At 37.4% G+C, this 13,530-nt stretch overlaps 1 protein-coding gene across 1 annotated transcript in view; it reads left to right on the top strand.

The window, feature by feature from the left end:
• Positions 1-12,925, top strand: part of celf3a (cugbp, Elav-like family member 3a) — a 46,406-nt gene extending 33,481 nt beyond the window's left edge. Inside the window, exons 6-14 of the mRNA XM_088010342.1 lie at positions 861-940; positions 2,715-2,858; positions 5,136-5,280; positions 6,591-6,740; positions 6,950-7,009; positions 7,147-7,251; positions 8,435-8,578; positions 8,670-8,802; positions 12,010-12,925. Of these exons, the coding sequence (XP_087866468.1) occupies positions 861-940; positions 2,715-2,858; positions 5,136-5,280; positions 6,591-6,740; positions 6,950-7,009; positions 7,147-7,251; positions 8,435-8,578; positions 8,670-8,797 (956 nt within the window). The 3' untranslated portion in view covers positions 8,798-8,802; positions 12,010-12,925. The remainder of the gene's footprint in view (positions 1-860; positions 941-2,714; positions 2,859-5,135; positions 5,281-6,590; positions 6,741-6,949; positions 7,010-7,146; positions 7,252-8,434; positions 8,579-8,669; positions 8,803-12,009) is intronic.
• The last annotated feature ends 605 nt before the right edge of the window (positions 12,926-13,530 follow it).

Consider the following 13,530-nt stretch of genomic DNA (forward strand, 5'->3'; position numbering starts at 1 on the left):
TGTATGTGAAAATTGTCTGACAGTAGAAGTAGTATTTTAATCAGTATTCAGGAATTATTGACTTGAAACAAGCTGCTACATCTTGCTGAAATGTTGCTTGTAAATTAGTTTTGTCTTGTTTCATGAAACTAGACAAAATTACTTGGTAAGATTTTGTGTTTTTGCAGTTCAGGAGGAAAAAGTTCACCGAGTTCACATAACTAGTTATTAACTTCTATGGCTTTTATATCCTTACCAGGGGGACCATTGAGTCTGCAGAGTAGTTGTGTTTCTGCTCAAATCAGTCGAATTTTCTCTTTGGTTCGGAGAGAGTTTAACTACATGAGAGTCAAATTGAAGGATTGATGTTTGTAAATGTAGGATGTAAGCAACAAAATTTCCAGCGACTTTCTAACAAAATGTGTGTTTAACTCCAGGTTATTCAGACCGGCCTCTGGGCCAGGAATGTGGAAGTGGTATTGACTTTGTTCAACTGTTTGTAACCCCTGAGGCACATTACCTTCCTCTTGGTATAAATTACTATTGTCACTAACAACAATGCTAATGATATTTGCCGTGTAAATCAAAGTCCGGCGACAGCTCCGACACAGATGCTAGATTTTTCTCCGTTTGTTGCATGAGGCATGACTAATGAGCCTATAGGTTTTATGGGTCATGGCTAATGATGCGTTAGGTGGTTTACGGGGTTATGATTGATGAAGCAATGAATGTTCTGCAGACCGTGTTTAACGACGCCACGGTTACTGATGGAGCGCTGGATGTAAGACGGCTCCTAATGTATTTTTAAAGGGAAGCAGTTTTGCGATCCTTATGCGTGCGTGTGTGTGAGTTTGTGTTCACCGGTGTGTCGTTTCGTGCAGGGTGTGCGTTTGTAAAGTTCCAGAGCAACGCAGAAGCCCAGGCCGCCATCAACGCTCTGCACGGGAGTCGCACCTTACCTGTAAGTTCCCAGCAAATACACTCAGTATATATCAGAGCGACCCACTCCTTTTAGATGTGCTACATGGTTGACTCACCACTTATAATTACTCTCCCGCTCATCACAAACAGAAAGAAATGAAGCACGTTTTAGCCATCATGTGCTCTGTTGATAATTTAGTTGTATTTGATTGAAATTGTTTATGCAAAGAATGACAATGTGCACCGAAAGGTTGCAATGTCAGATTGTTGACTGAAAAAAATTCAGAAGGAAAGAAAGAAAGAAAACAACAGAAGAATTTGATGCAATAAGGAACTTTCGTCTGCCGCATGCAAAAGTGAACGAGAAATCATTTCACTGCGGCAAACCTCCACCAGAGGATTTTGTAAAAACCATTCCTCTCGTATTTCAAAACCTTTAAAAGCAGCAAAACATTAATGTTACTTTTCTGCTCGTGTAATAAAAGCGATCCAGGCAACACCTGCCACTCAACCCGTTTAAAGGTTATATTCAATCAGTTAAGTGATTGAATATAATTCAGTGATTATATATCTATATGTATTTTTTAGCAATTGTAGCTCTTGAAAGTCACATTACTAACACAGTAATATCAAATACTGCTTTAACTTGTTAATTAGTGACATTAATTATAATTTCCATGTCAGTATTTTCTGAATCTGCCTTAATTTGCCTACTGTACAACTGGTTCTACGTCAAGGTCCAGTGTGATTTTCTGGGTATAACTATGAGTAAAAATATCCTGACATCATGACAATAACATATTTTAAAATATAAACTACTAGAGCTTTGATAATCTAAACCATTTATTTATTTTTATCCGTATTTTTGTGCACACACACAACACATGCAGGCAGTTTGTTCACTGCAAAAGTAGAAAATCTTACCAAGTATTTTTGTTTAGTTTCTGGTGCAAATATCTTAGTATGCTTGAGATAGGACAAAACTAACTTTTAAGTAAGAAATATGAGCTTATTTTAAGTAAATAATTCCTTAATATCGATGAAATTGTGCCAGCTATTTAAAGAAGACGTTTTAATTTACAATCTGGGATAATATCTTGTTAAACTAGCAGATTATTTCACTTATTGCTAGCACCTTTTTTTGTCAATATTAATGAGGTATTGACTTAAAATAAGCCCATATTTCTTGCTGAAAAGTTAGTTTTGTCTTATTTCACATATACCAATTTGCACAAGAAACCAGGCTGAAAATACTTGATACGATTTTCTGTTTTTCCCTTGTTTAAAATTTTATTCAGGCAATAAAAGTCTGTACATTTCAGCTAAATATATTTTTAAAATCAATAAAAATCTAAAAAAAAAAAAAAAAAAAAAAGACAAAAGAAGATTTATGTAAATTAAAATCTGTGGATTGGTATGAACTGCTGACATTATGAGAGGAATCTATTGTCATAGATTTTTTTTTTGTCAATGCGACTGATTTAGAGAGGAGAGCGTCATCAGTGTACGATAAGACATAAATTTTACTTATTGAACTCTCACTGCTCTGTTGCCTGCGTCTTCATCTGCATTCTGTATTTATTGCACTTATTTGGAAGGAAAATGAAGATTCATAGCAGCTTGATAATTACACGCCCGTAATATTCACTGACTCTGCAGATGTTGTGCATTCGTTTCACAAAACCAACCTACAATTTCTGTCACCTTTTAATAATATTCAGATGATCACATAAAGTCTCTGTTTTATTCTCACTGGATGAGTTTTTAGCTGTGAGAGATCTGTGTTTTTTTTATTTTTTATGACTCTTTCTCAGGGCGCCTCGTCCAGCCTGGTGGTCAAGTTTGCCGATTCGGAGAAGGAGCGGGGACTGAGGCGGATGCAGCAAGTGGCCTCTCAGCTGGGGGTCATCAGTCCCATGACCCTGCACCTCGGGGCTTACAACGCCTACACACAGGCTGTGAGCAACACACACACACACACACACACACACACACACTGCACGCAAAATCATCCCTAACGCAATCTAAGTTTTAGTTCCAGTTCTCTTTCCTTCGTTCTCCGTCTTCTGTCTTTTCCTGCCGGATGACGAAGCCATGTTTGATTGTACGGAGAATAAGCAGAGGCAGCTCCTTGATTTGTGAACGTGCTTATAACCCGACAGACGGACTAATGGGGAAACATCCTGTGTAACTTTAGCCCTCTGAGTGCATGCTAATTGCTTGTTAGGAGCATTTGCATGGTAAATAGGAGTTTGTAAGTGGATCAGAAATATAAAGCTCTGCCCTCACTAATGTTTGTTTTATTTAAAACAAAAGAAAAACATATAAGTGGACAATCTACTGAACACAATATAGCCGTGCTTCCATTTATTCTGACATAACTTGATTATTCTGAAGGATCAATTTTCCCCCCCTGCTTGTTTGTTGTTTGTGCTTCATCTGCGGTTCTGGTTCAGTAAGTTATGTTACTGACTGAGCAGGTTGTTCCTTCTCAATTCTGTTTGTGTCAGGAATATAAAAAAAATAATAATAATAACACAAAGAGGTTCACTACATCCACCATAGACCATCTGTACCTGTTGCTCTGTTAAGTTCCAGTTTGTTTGGAAACATTTAAACTGAGTCGCTCAAGGAGTTTAAGTTTAAGGATTTTTTTAAAGAAGTTACATGACTGATCTGTGCTTCCTAAAACTCTTGAAAACTGAGGCATAATAGCACATTGCACCAATCTGATGGCTGAATAACCTGATTAAAAACTATAAATATCTTTGTTGTTGATCTTATGTCTATTTATCCAATAATTTAGCAGCAAAAGCAGTTTGTGAATTAAAAATGTTGCTCATTTTGTCGATAATATGGTCCTAGATTAAAATGCAATTAATTTCGATTAACCTGATTAAAAATTTTAATGGAGTCCTACCACTATATAAAACATTTGTATAAAAAGCTAAAACAATTTTGCAGAAACATGTACCAGTAAATAATTTGAAATAACTTTTAGAGTCAGCCGTTCATGTATTTCCGGTTTCAAAGCGATCGCAGTCTAAAAACATTAGTTAAAAAAAAAAGGCAAACTTTGTGGAAATCTGAATCTGTAGTCAATATGAAATTTTTGTTGATGGTGATTTTAACTATCTTGTGTATGTGTGTGTGAGGGGAAGGAAACATACTGAAAATGACGATCAAAGGTTAATCAAAGAGGTGACAAGTTTGGAATATTTTAAACAATGCAAACCTTCCCTTTTAATGCCACTTGTGCCAGAGAAGTAATCGGTGTTACATGAGGAACTGCATTTTTCTCCAAAGTGATCATACTCTAAAAGAGTAAGGGATCGGCTGAAGAATTTACTCTGTTCAACTCCCCAGACAGCCGAAGGAAACTGCTCTGGTTGGTGGGAAAGATTCCTGAAGTGGAAACTGGCCTTATCTGTTATCTGTTATCTGTTCAAACTCTAAAGCAAACTCTCTGGAAGGCACAGCTCATTAAATGAGATATGCTCCATTTGATTGACATGATCTCGACTAACTAGACGGTTTTTACTCGGTGAAAAACTGCAAATCGCTCTTTAAATTGGTGCAAGGCTGTGTCCACTAATTGATTGCAAATAGTTTTAGCTATGCTTCATTTACGGCTGTTTGGTTTGTGGTGTGAGGAGATGATGTGACCCTGTTTGGTTTCAGACAAATCCAGTCAAACAACCTAGAAAACTCAAATGTTTGGAGGATATGATTTCAGAAAACTGTAGTATGAATATGACATGTAAACTGCGTTGATCCAGATAAATAAATTCTCATACTCTGTCAAAAATCTCTACTGAAAGTCAAACTTTTATCAAAGCTGGGTTGCTGGGTTTGTTTGAACTACATCGTGTGTAATTTACACACTTACTGTCTAGAGACCATTCAGCCAGGTGTAGAGACCCGTCTTCTCACCCCCAGTGGCCTTCATGACTGATTGCAAGGATCAGAAAACGAACGGATTGAAAAACTGGAACAGGTTACTACAGAGAGTGTTGGGTGTTTAGATGTCACCTTCAAAACATGCCGACTCCTGATTTCAAAGCCTACATCACCATGCCAGGAGTTGGATGGGGAATATTTAAACAAGTTGTATTTTGAAGGTGGGACTCTTGAAAACATAGACATAAGATTGATGAGATTGCAAACATGTTCTTTCCTGCCTGGTTTGTTTGTTCTGTCTTCATCCCAAACCGGTGTCTGTGTTCACCCTCCAGCTGATGCAGCAGCAGGCCTTGGTGGCTCAGTCGGCCTACCTCTCTCCTGTTGCCACGGTGGCGGCTGTTCAGATGCAGCAGCTCGCCGCGCTCAACCCCAGCAGCATCATCGCCACGCCGATTGCATCCATCACCCCGTCCTCAGGTAATGAGGGCCAGAGATGTCTGGCCCTGGCTGGCCTTAATTAGATTTCTGCTTGAAATATGAGGACAGATGCACAAGGAGAGTAGGACCCAAGAGGACTGCACATGTGTGTGTTTGATTTCTGCATTATTTTTGTATTCTTGTTGTCTTTGATTAGTTGTTTAACAGTTGCTATCAGAGAAATATCAACACATCACATTGTGGCGCTATTTAAAAAAAAATAAAAATCCAGAAGGAAGAATAAAACTAATGTTCTTAGCTCTAGAGAATAAAGAGAGTAAAGCAGCAGGTGAAGACGATCAACTATATTGATTAAGTGATCATCAGAAAGTCTGAGCTGTTCTCTAAAAGCAGAGGTTTTAGCAGTTTGCTGATCTGGATCGTATCGATTAAATGTTTGCTAACAGTGAGGCAGAAAAGCCGTGGAAGTGAAATCTCACAAGGTGAAAAATTTGTACCATTACAGTCCGATGGAAAGTAGCTCCAGAATAATGGAAAGAAAAATAAAATTCAACCGTTTTAGAAAACGTACACAGTATTACAACTATTCTCAAAAATAATCCAGAGAATTTCAGTGCAAAAATAAGCCAAAAAAAAGTCCTCACAATGTTGGTTTTGTGCACATTAGACCCCTAATGACCAGGACTTTAAAATGGACCTATTGTGCAAAATTCACATCTTTGTACATGAATTTGGGTTTCATCTGTTTCACTTTAAAAAAAAATACACAGCTGTCTTTTGGCAGTAAGTTAATGTCTGGATTAAAATTATTTGTTTCAAAAACCTTCTGAATATAACATGACAAATCAGCAGGTACTACCCCTCTCCTAGCGACCCCGTTACCTGGCAACACCAGGGGAGCGCTGCCTGTCACCTAGCATCCCAAGCAGAACTCCAGCAAGTTTGGTCAGCTGGTTTTCAATGACTGCTGGAAAATGTTGACTTTTTATTCAGAAACCACTATCTGCATTCTTGTTGGTTGTGTGGGAGGCTCCACTTCTGCTTTTCAAAGACGTACGGTTGTTTAATTGCACGTGTGTTTGCAGCCATTTTCATGTGTGAGCATAAACTTTGAGTTTGGGCAGCGTGGCCAGCAGCAGCTTGTTTGGATTTAAAGTGACAAGAGGCCCTAAAACACTCAATCAAAAAGGAAAACTGACCATAACAAAATCTCATAATCTAAAAATTATTTTGTGCAACAAAAAAAAAAAGTAATGAACATGTTTTGTGTAGCTTATAGACTTGTTCAAGGAAGCATAATAAGTCACCTTTTAAATGAAAAACTTTCTTTTCTTTAAACTTTTCTACAGGTACCAGCACTCCTCCCTCCATCGCGGCCACGCCCGTTCCTGCTCTGCCTCCGCCCATCGCGGTGAACAGCTACCCCTCTGTGGCAGCTCCACCCAATGGCCAGTCAGCCACAGAAACCCTCTACACTAACGGGGTTCATGCCTATCAAGGTATGGAGATAGTGGATTGGTAAATTAGCTTACAAAGCTTCATGCTGCTACTTATTAACGCTTGTAGAAGCAGCACATTAGGGCTTAATTAAGATTTAACTGAATAAATCTAAGGCCCTAAATGTGATTTGGAGCATGTTGATGTGCCCTGATTAGCATTTCTGAATCATTTTGTTGTGCACTGAGCATTTGTTGACTGTGTGTTACAGCTCAGAGTCCGGTCCTGGATCCCTTGCAGCAAGCTTACACAGGCATGCAGCACTACACAGGTTAGCCCTGCAGGCTAATTCATGCTAACGACAGAGTCACAAGACACCAGTTATGTGCAGAGATGGAACTGCTGAGGATGTTTTGTTGAAGAACGACGTTGTTTAAATTTGTTGTGTCTGTCGTTCGTCTCCATCAGCCACTTACCCTGCTGCCTACAGCCTGGTGGGGCAGCCGTTCCCCCACCAGCCCACCCTGGTGGCTCAGCAGCCACAGCAGCCTCAACAGCTCCAGCAAAGAGAAGGTAAACTCAAACAGAACTATCTTAGACAAACACCGGGTCGACAGCCATTTATCGTGATTTACATTGGTTTGTAAACCATGTTTAGATAAACGAGGTTTGTTTTGTGGTTTTCTTTTTCACAACTCATGATATGAGGGTGCACTTTGGCTTGAATGCTGGAGTAGATATGATAATTTTGTTAAAACAAAGATGAGCACAATCTTTGACCTTTAAGTGCATGAAAATACAGACTGAACTCTTTTGACAAGTGCACCAGAAACGCCTAAATGATTTAAGCTGAGTACACATCAGTGTGATCATTGAGTCTTAGTCTGTGCTGTATAATGAACTGAAACCAAAAAATGATTGTTTTTCAGAGATCTGCAACCTGTGGCTCTTTAAATCATCCACAATTCATCAAAAATGCAAAAGAATTAGTTTTAAAATGTAAAGGTAAACAAAAATTCATGTAAAATGTGCAAAACATTTTAACAAAGAGCAACACTGATAGTGTAAGGAATATTTCTTTTTTTCTTTTTTTTTTAAAGTAACTTTTTGTCTTTTGGTTGTGAAAAATTCACTTTTTTAAAATTTTAAATGAATCAAATTTAAAATGGGACAATGTACAATATACATTAAGGTAGAGATGCATTGTCCCAGTGATATAACTACAAATGTCCCAAACATACGCTAGTATTAAAATACAACATGCAGCAATACAAAATATGAGGACAAATTTGTTTCATGCAGCTTCTGTGACTCTAAACAGATTAATTTGTTTTAGCTGGACCAACAACAAAAATGTCTCTTAGTTATAAAGTTTGCTGAACTCTGAGCTAATTGAATGCGAAGAAGTCAAATGAAAAGCATTTATTTTAAACTTTTTAAGCATTAGAACAGTTTGTTGTAATATATGAACAAATGATTGGCTTTAGTCGAAAACGTCTCTATATAAATAAGTCATTAAGAAACCAGCTGAAAATATGCACATTTATTTCAGGCTAAAGTTACTTTCTTTACATGTTAATAGTCAACACATCCAAATTCCCAGATAGATAAATAAATATCTGAGAAATCGTATACGAGCATAAGGGGTAAAAACACTTTTTTGCCAGGTAATGCCAGATATACCTCAAAAAGAGATTTAATAAATGAAAAAATCAATTAGCTATTTATACGTCAACCCTCTTTTCTTTGCCTACAGGTCCAGAGGGGTGCAACATCTTCATCTACCACCTGCCGCAAGAGTTCACCGACTCGGAGATCCTTCAGATGTTCCTGCCCTTCGGAAATGTCATTTCTGCAAAGGTCTTTGTCGACCGAGCCACCAACCAGAGTAAATGCTTTGGTAAGTCACAAAGAACAGGGCTGGAGATAAGGGATTTTAATAAATAATGCGAACCTTTCCTGACATTTTAAGCGTCTGCGTTCCACCTCAGGTTTTGTGAGCTTTGACAACCCGTCCAGCGCGCAAACTGCCATCCAGGCCATGAACGGCTTCCAGATCGGCATGAAGAGGCTGAAGGTGCAGCTGAAGAGGCCCAAGGACGCCAACAGGCCTTACTGAAGGAGGTGAGCGACCGCAAATCAATGTCTTCGCAAAGACTGGCAGTGGCTGAGTGACAGCTGGAAATGAGAGTGGGGAGAATTAGGGATACAAAGTGGCTGTAATTTGGAGCCCACACTTCAAATACTGCAGGAAGTCAATGACAACTGAGTAGATTAACTTTAATGGTGTGGGCATCACCTTGAAAACATCTACAAGATACCTTTGATGTGTGAAAGATGCAGAAAGTGAGATTTTCACTCTGTTTTAAATGTTCTGTCTAACCGCTGTTCTGTCACAGGGTTGAATGTTAACTGCTGTCCATCATTAATTTTTTCTTTTATCTTTGTTATTTATTGTTTTTGTGCTGTGCGACATGCAATTTTTTCCTGCAAAAACGAACAAAAAAAAAGTAGTAAAAAAAAAAAAAAACACTCAAGACTGTACCGCCAAACGTATATCATGGAGACGTTCGTCGCTAAACCCCGCCCCCTTCCTTCTCAGAGCGTCGTAAGTTTAATGGCCTGTGTTGGTTGCTGTGGCGATATTGCCTGTGATGGTTGCCATTAGCAGTTTTGTTTAATTCTTGTTATTTTTGGGCCGTTGCCTTGATTCGCCATGCTGAACCGCATGGCGGGTTACAGTGGCGACCGTGAACTGTGTTTGGTGCGTTGTGAGTTTCCTTTTAAAATTATTTTTGTCCTGATATATATATTTTTTTTATCCTTGCAAAATACTGATTGATAAATGTCACTTTACCTAAGCATCTGTAAGTAACTGATTATCATGACTTTTTTTTTGTTAAAAGAAAATACATTAGGCATCAAATATAAAGCTTTTAGATTTTCTCTCCAAACATTTTTTTTTTCTTTTTGGTTTTTAATAGTTTTATTTTCGTCTGTCATGATTATCATTCTTACATCTCCTTTCTGTTTTAGTGTGGTAGTTGTGCTGGATTTTGTTGGTCTTGGTGTAACTTATTTCCAAGTGACTTTTTTTGTGCCTGAGCTTCGTTGGGTTTCCGTACGACTTAAAATGTCCTAAATGTGACCCTGTAAGGTGGTTCAGAGCGTAGTGTTTGTGTGTGAAATCAAACCTAAATGTGGTTATGTTGTTTTTTGTTTCATATATATATATTTGATAGATGTGGAAAAAGCAGTCCTGCTGTTCATATGAGTGTGTGGATGTGCTGTGAGGTGTTGACCTGGTTTTAGGAGGTTTCAGGTGAAGCTGTTTGGTTTCTGTGCTGCTGGCTGAAAAGCTGCATTCCTCTGTAGGAATTCTGGGGCTCCAAATGAATAAGAAATCATAAGTCATACACGCTAAAAATAGGCACCGGGTCGGTGTGAGCCTGTGATCGTATGGTGACACTGATACCACTATTTTAGGCGCTCTGAAACGTAGCAGCCATAAAGAGTATGGAAATCAATTTCTGTGTTTTCAGTGTTTGGCAAAGTGTGAAAAAAAAAAAAATTTATATTTTGCTTTATCTTCTTGTGTCCTTGCTTATGTCTCTCCATCTTTGTAGCCTTCCTCTCCCTTTTACATTTCTTTTTGCCTTCCTTTCTCCTTTTTTGTGTTCTTCCTTTCTTCATCCCTCCATCCTCACTTCGTTTTATTCTCTCTTCACTGCAAAAAAAAAAATCTTACTAAGTAATTTTGGTCTAGTTCTTTGTGCAGTTATCTTGGTACGCTTGAAATGAAACAAAACGAAGAAGCAACTTTTCAGCAAGATATAAGAGTTTGTTTTGAGTAAATAATCCCTTAATATTGATGACAAAGTACTTGTCTTGACTTGCGGAGTATTTCACTTATAACAGTATTTTTTCCCATGTTATAAGAGAAATAATCTTCCAGTGGAGCTCGTACTTCTTAATCAACATTAATGTAAAACGAGCCTTTTTATCTTTCTGAAAGGTTACGTCTGATTTTGTTTTAAGCGTATTAAGATATTTGCACTAAAACTAGACCAACTTGGTAAGGTTTTAGCTTTGCAGGCAGTGTTCAGTCCTTCATTATATTTTTCCTTGTGTGCTTCTTTCAGTTTCTTCCTCCCTCCTTTGCTCGTGTCCTTTTCTTTTTCGTTTTCACTTTCTTCTGTCATTCCTTTCTCATGTTCTTCTTTTTTTGTGTTTATCCATCATTTTCTTCCTTTCTTGTAGCCTGCATTCATTCGTCATTTCATTTTTAGTAAATTTTGAACTTTATTTTATATTGTAAGCTTAATTCTGTGAAGTTGTGTCTGGAAAACTTTGGAATTATTGCATATAAAAATCTGTAGAAACTCGTAGCACGTCTGAATAAATATGGGAATGCAGAATTGAAAAGACATTTGATTTCATAAATTTTTTAGTTATCTAAAAGTTTTGTTTAATTTCAAAGAGTAAATGCTGTCGTTACAATTATTTACATTGAATTGACATCCATCGTCTTTAATTTGCCAAACCTTTTCTTTCAATCTTCTATCAGTTCGATTTTATGAAATCCTTTTGTTTTTCAAGATTCTGATTTTGCTCTAAATTTACTGTATTTAAATTCTGAATTTATGCGGAACAAGAACATTTAGCAGGATAAATGAGGCTCATCACAACTCCTCAGAGACTCGGCAACAACAAATTTAATTTTAATAAGTGGTCCAGACTCCTGACATGTTAAATTTTCTACATCTGGCTTCAGGAAGAACCATTTGTTCAGATTACAACTACCCTGTATTAATTTTGTTAGCATTCTTCCTATGTTTCATGTGTAATATTTTTATCTTGTATGCATATAAAAGTGAAAGGATCAGTGTTTCTCAAAGGGTTTAAATATTTGTTCTGCTTTATCTACTCATGCTGCTTTAATCCTGAATTAGTCCCATGATTGGAGTGAAAACTAATCTTGTTTTTGAGACATCCTTTATCATGGACTGTTAGAGATGTTGAGTGTTAACTGATGATAACAGTACAACATAATTTGAGCTATAATAATCTATACGGGGCAATTTTCTAAACTGTGAAGAGCTGATTCCTACCAGAATTCCTACCCTGCATGTGTTGAAATAAGCTGCCTTGCTTAGGAGATGAGATGATTAAGATTGTGAGCACATTTGCAGCAGAATGACTGTCCCGTGTGTATTGCAAGATTTCTAATCTTAAAAAAAAAAAATACAATGATATGATTGATTTTTGTGATTTGGTTTAACAAAATCCTCTTTTTTTTTTTTTCTTCTCCTTCTCCTTCTTAATTTTCAGGACAACGTAAGAAGTCAATCAAGAAAACCACTTGGGGGACGTCCCAGCCTTGTTTGGTTGTTTTGACCAACCGTATAGCACAGGAGCAACACTTCACAACAAGCAGTATCCCGTGTTTGCGCTTACAGAAACAACATTAACCGCTGTAAAGCCAGCAACAAACTCATCGACAGACTCCGCATCCACACAGTATCCGAAGTGCTCCAGAGTTCCTATCATTCCACAGCTGGATCCATTTATATTATGTACATACTCTATCGTCGGCAACAAGATATACATGTTAAAAAAAAAAAAAAAAAAAAAAAGCATATCAATGATGTTATTCTACTGAACAGGGTTCTAATGTATAGTGTGATTTGTGGTCTATGGCGCCAAGAAAAGGCCAGTCTACACAGTCGGCGGCAGAAGAAAATACTATTCTGTATGATTGCCATTGGTAATATTGTTATGTAGAGTTAGTTTTATTAATTATAAGTAAAGTAAAAACATGGAGTGGTTAAAAGTGGAAGCGACATGGATTTCCTCTCGCTGTATATACCTTGGTTTAAAAATGGAGGACTTAAAAACTTCTCAAAGTAACACTCTCTGCTGCCACTACGTTTAAAAATAAAACAAAACGGAAGGAAGGGCTGGGAATTTTTCTATCTTGATTTTTTACGTTTAATTTATTTGGTAATCCATTCGATTGCGGGGGTGATGTGAAAGTTTCTTTCATTTTTTATTTATGAAGAGGGGGAGGGGGAAAGAGAAGATTCCTGTGGTCTTTACAGCAATGAACACAATTATTATAGAGTTTTTAATTGCATAAATGTACCTATGGAAGTAACAAAAAAACATTTTTCTTTATTTATTCTCTACAATTGCTGTTTTAAAACATATGTCTTTAAAAGAAAATAAAGTACAATTTAGAAAAAAATATATATGTTGTGGAACTTTTATGTTTATCTTATCCCAAAGAAAAATAATTTGAGTATGGATAAACACGTAAGTATGATTCCTTAGAGAGCTTTGGCGCCCCCTGAGGTACTGGAGAGGTATTGCGGAAATCTACATGAAATCAAAATAGGGGAACTTTCTTTGTATTCCGAAATTAAAACGGAAACATTTTATTGCATTTAGAAATATTTGCGTAAATACGTCCTCATATCTTGCCATTTAAGAAAAAAACAACACTTTTCTGTCATTTCGAACTGAAATATTCAGGTCAGGCACGAAGAAGACAGAAAAGGGTGAGGTGTGTGTGTGTAACCGCAGCTTCGGTATGCATTAAACCTGTCTGCCACAAACCTTCTGGGTTTGGTCTCATGAGTCTACACATGCTTCGGCCTTCTTTGACGTGCCCTTGTATGGTGGGTTATCTGTGCCACACAAAGCTGCTGAAACAATGAGGGATAGCAGCAGAAAAAGGCTGCAGATTCATAATTTCCCACTATAACTTGCTGGCTTTAGTGATCTATATTAATGTATGACAATGACATGCTGCATTTCTAGCCACAAAATCCAACTCAAGATATTATACTG

Source organism: Poecilia mexicana, unplaced genomic scaffold (genome assembly GCF_051168715.1).
Source record: "Poecilia mexicana isolate PSO_F unplaced genomic scaffold, ASM5116871v1 scaffold_11, whole genome shotgun sequence".
NCBI lineage: Eukaryota > Metazoa > Chordata > Actinopteri > Cyprinodontiformes > Poeciliidae > Poecilia > Poecilia mexicana.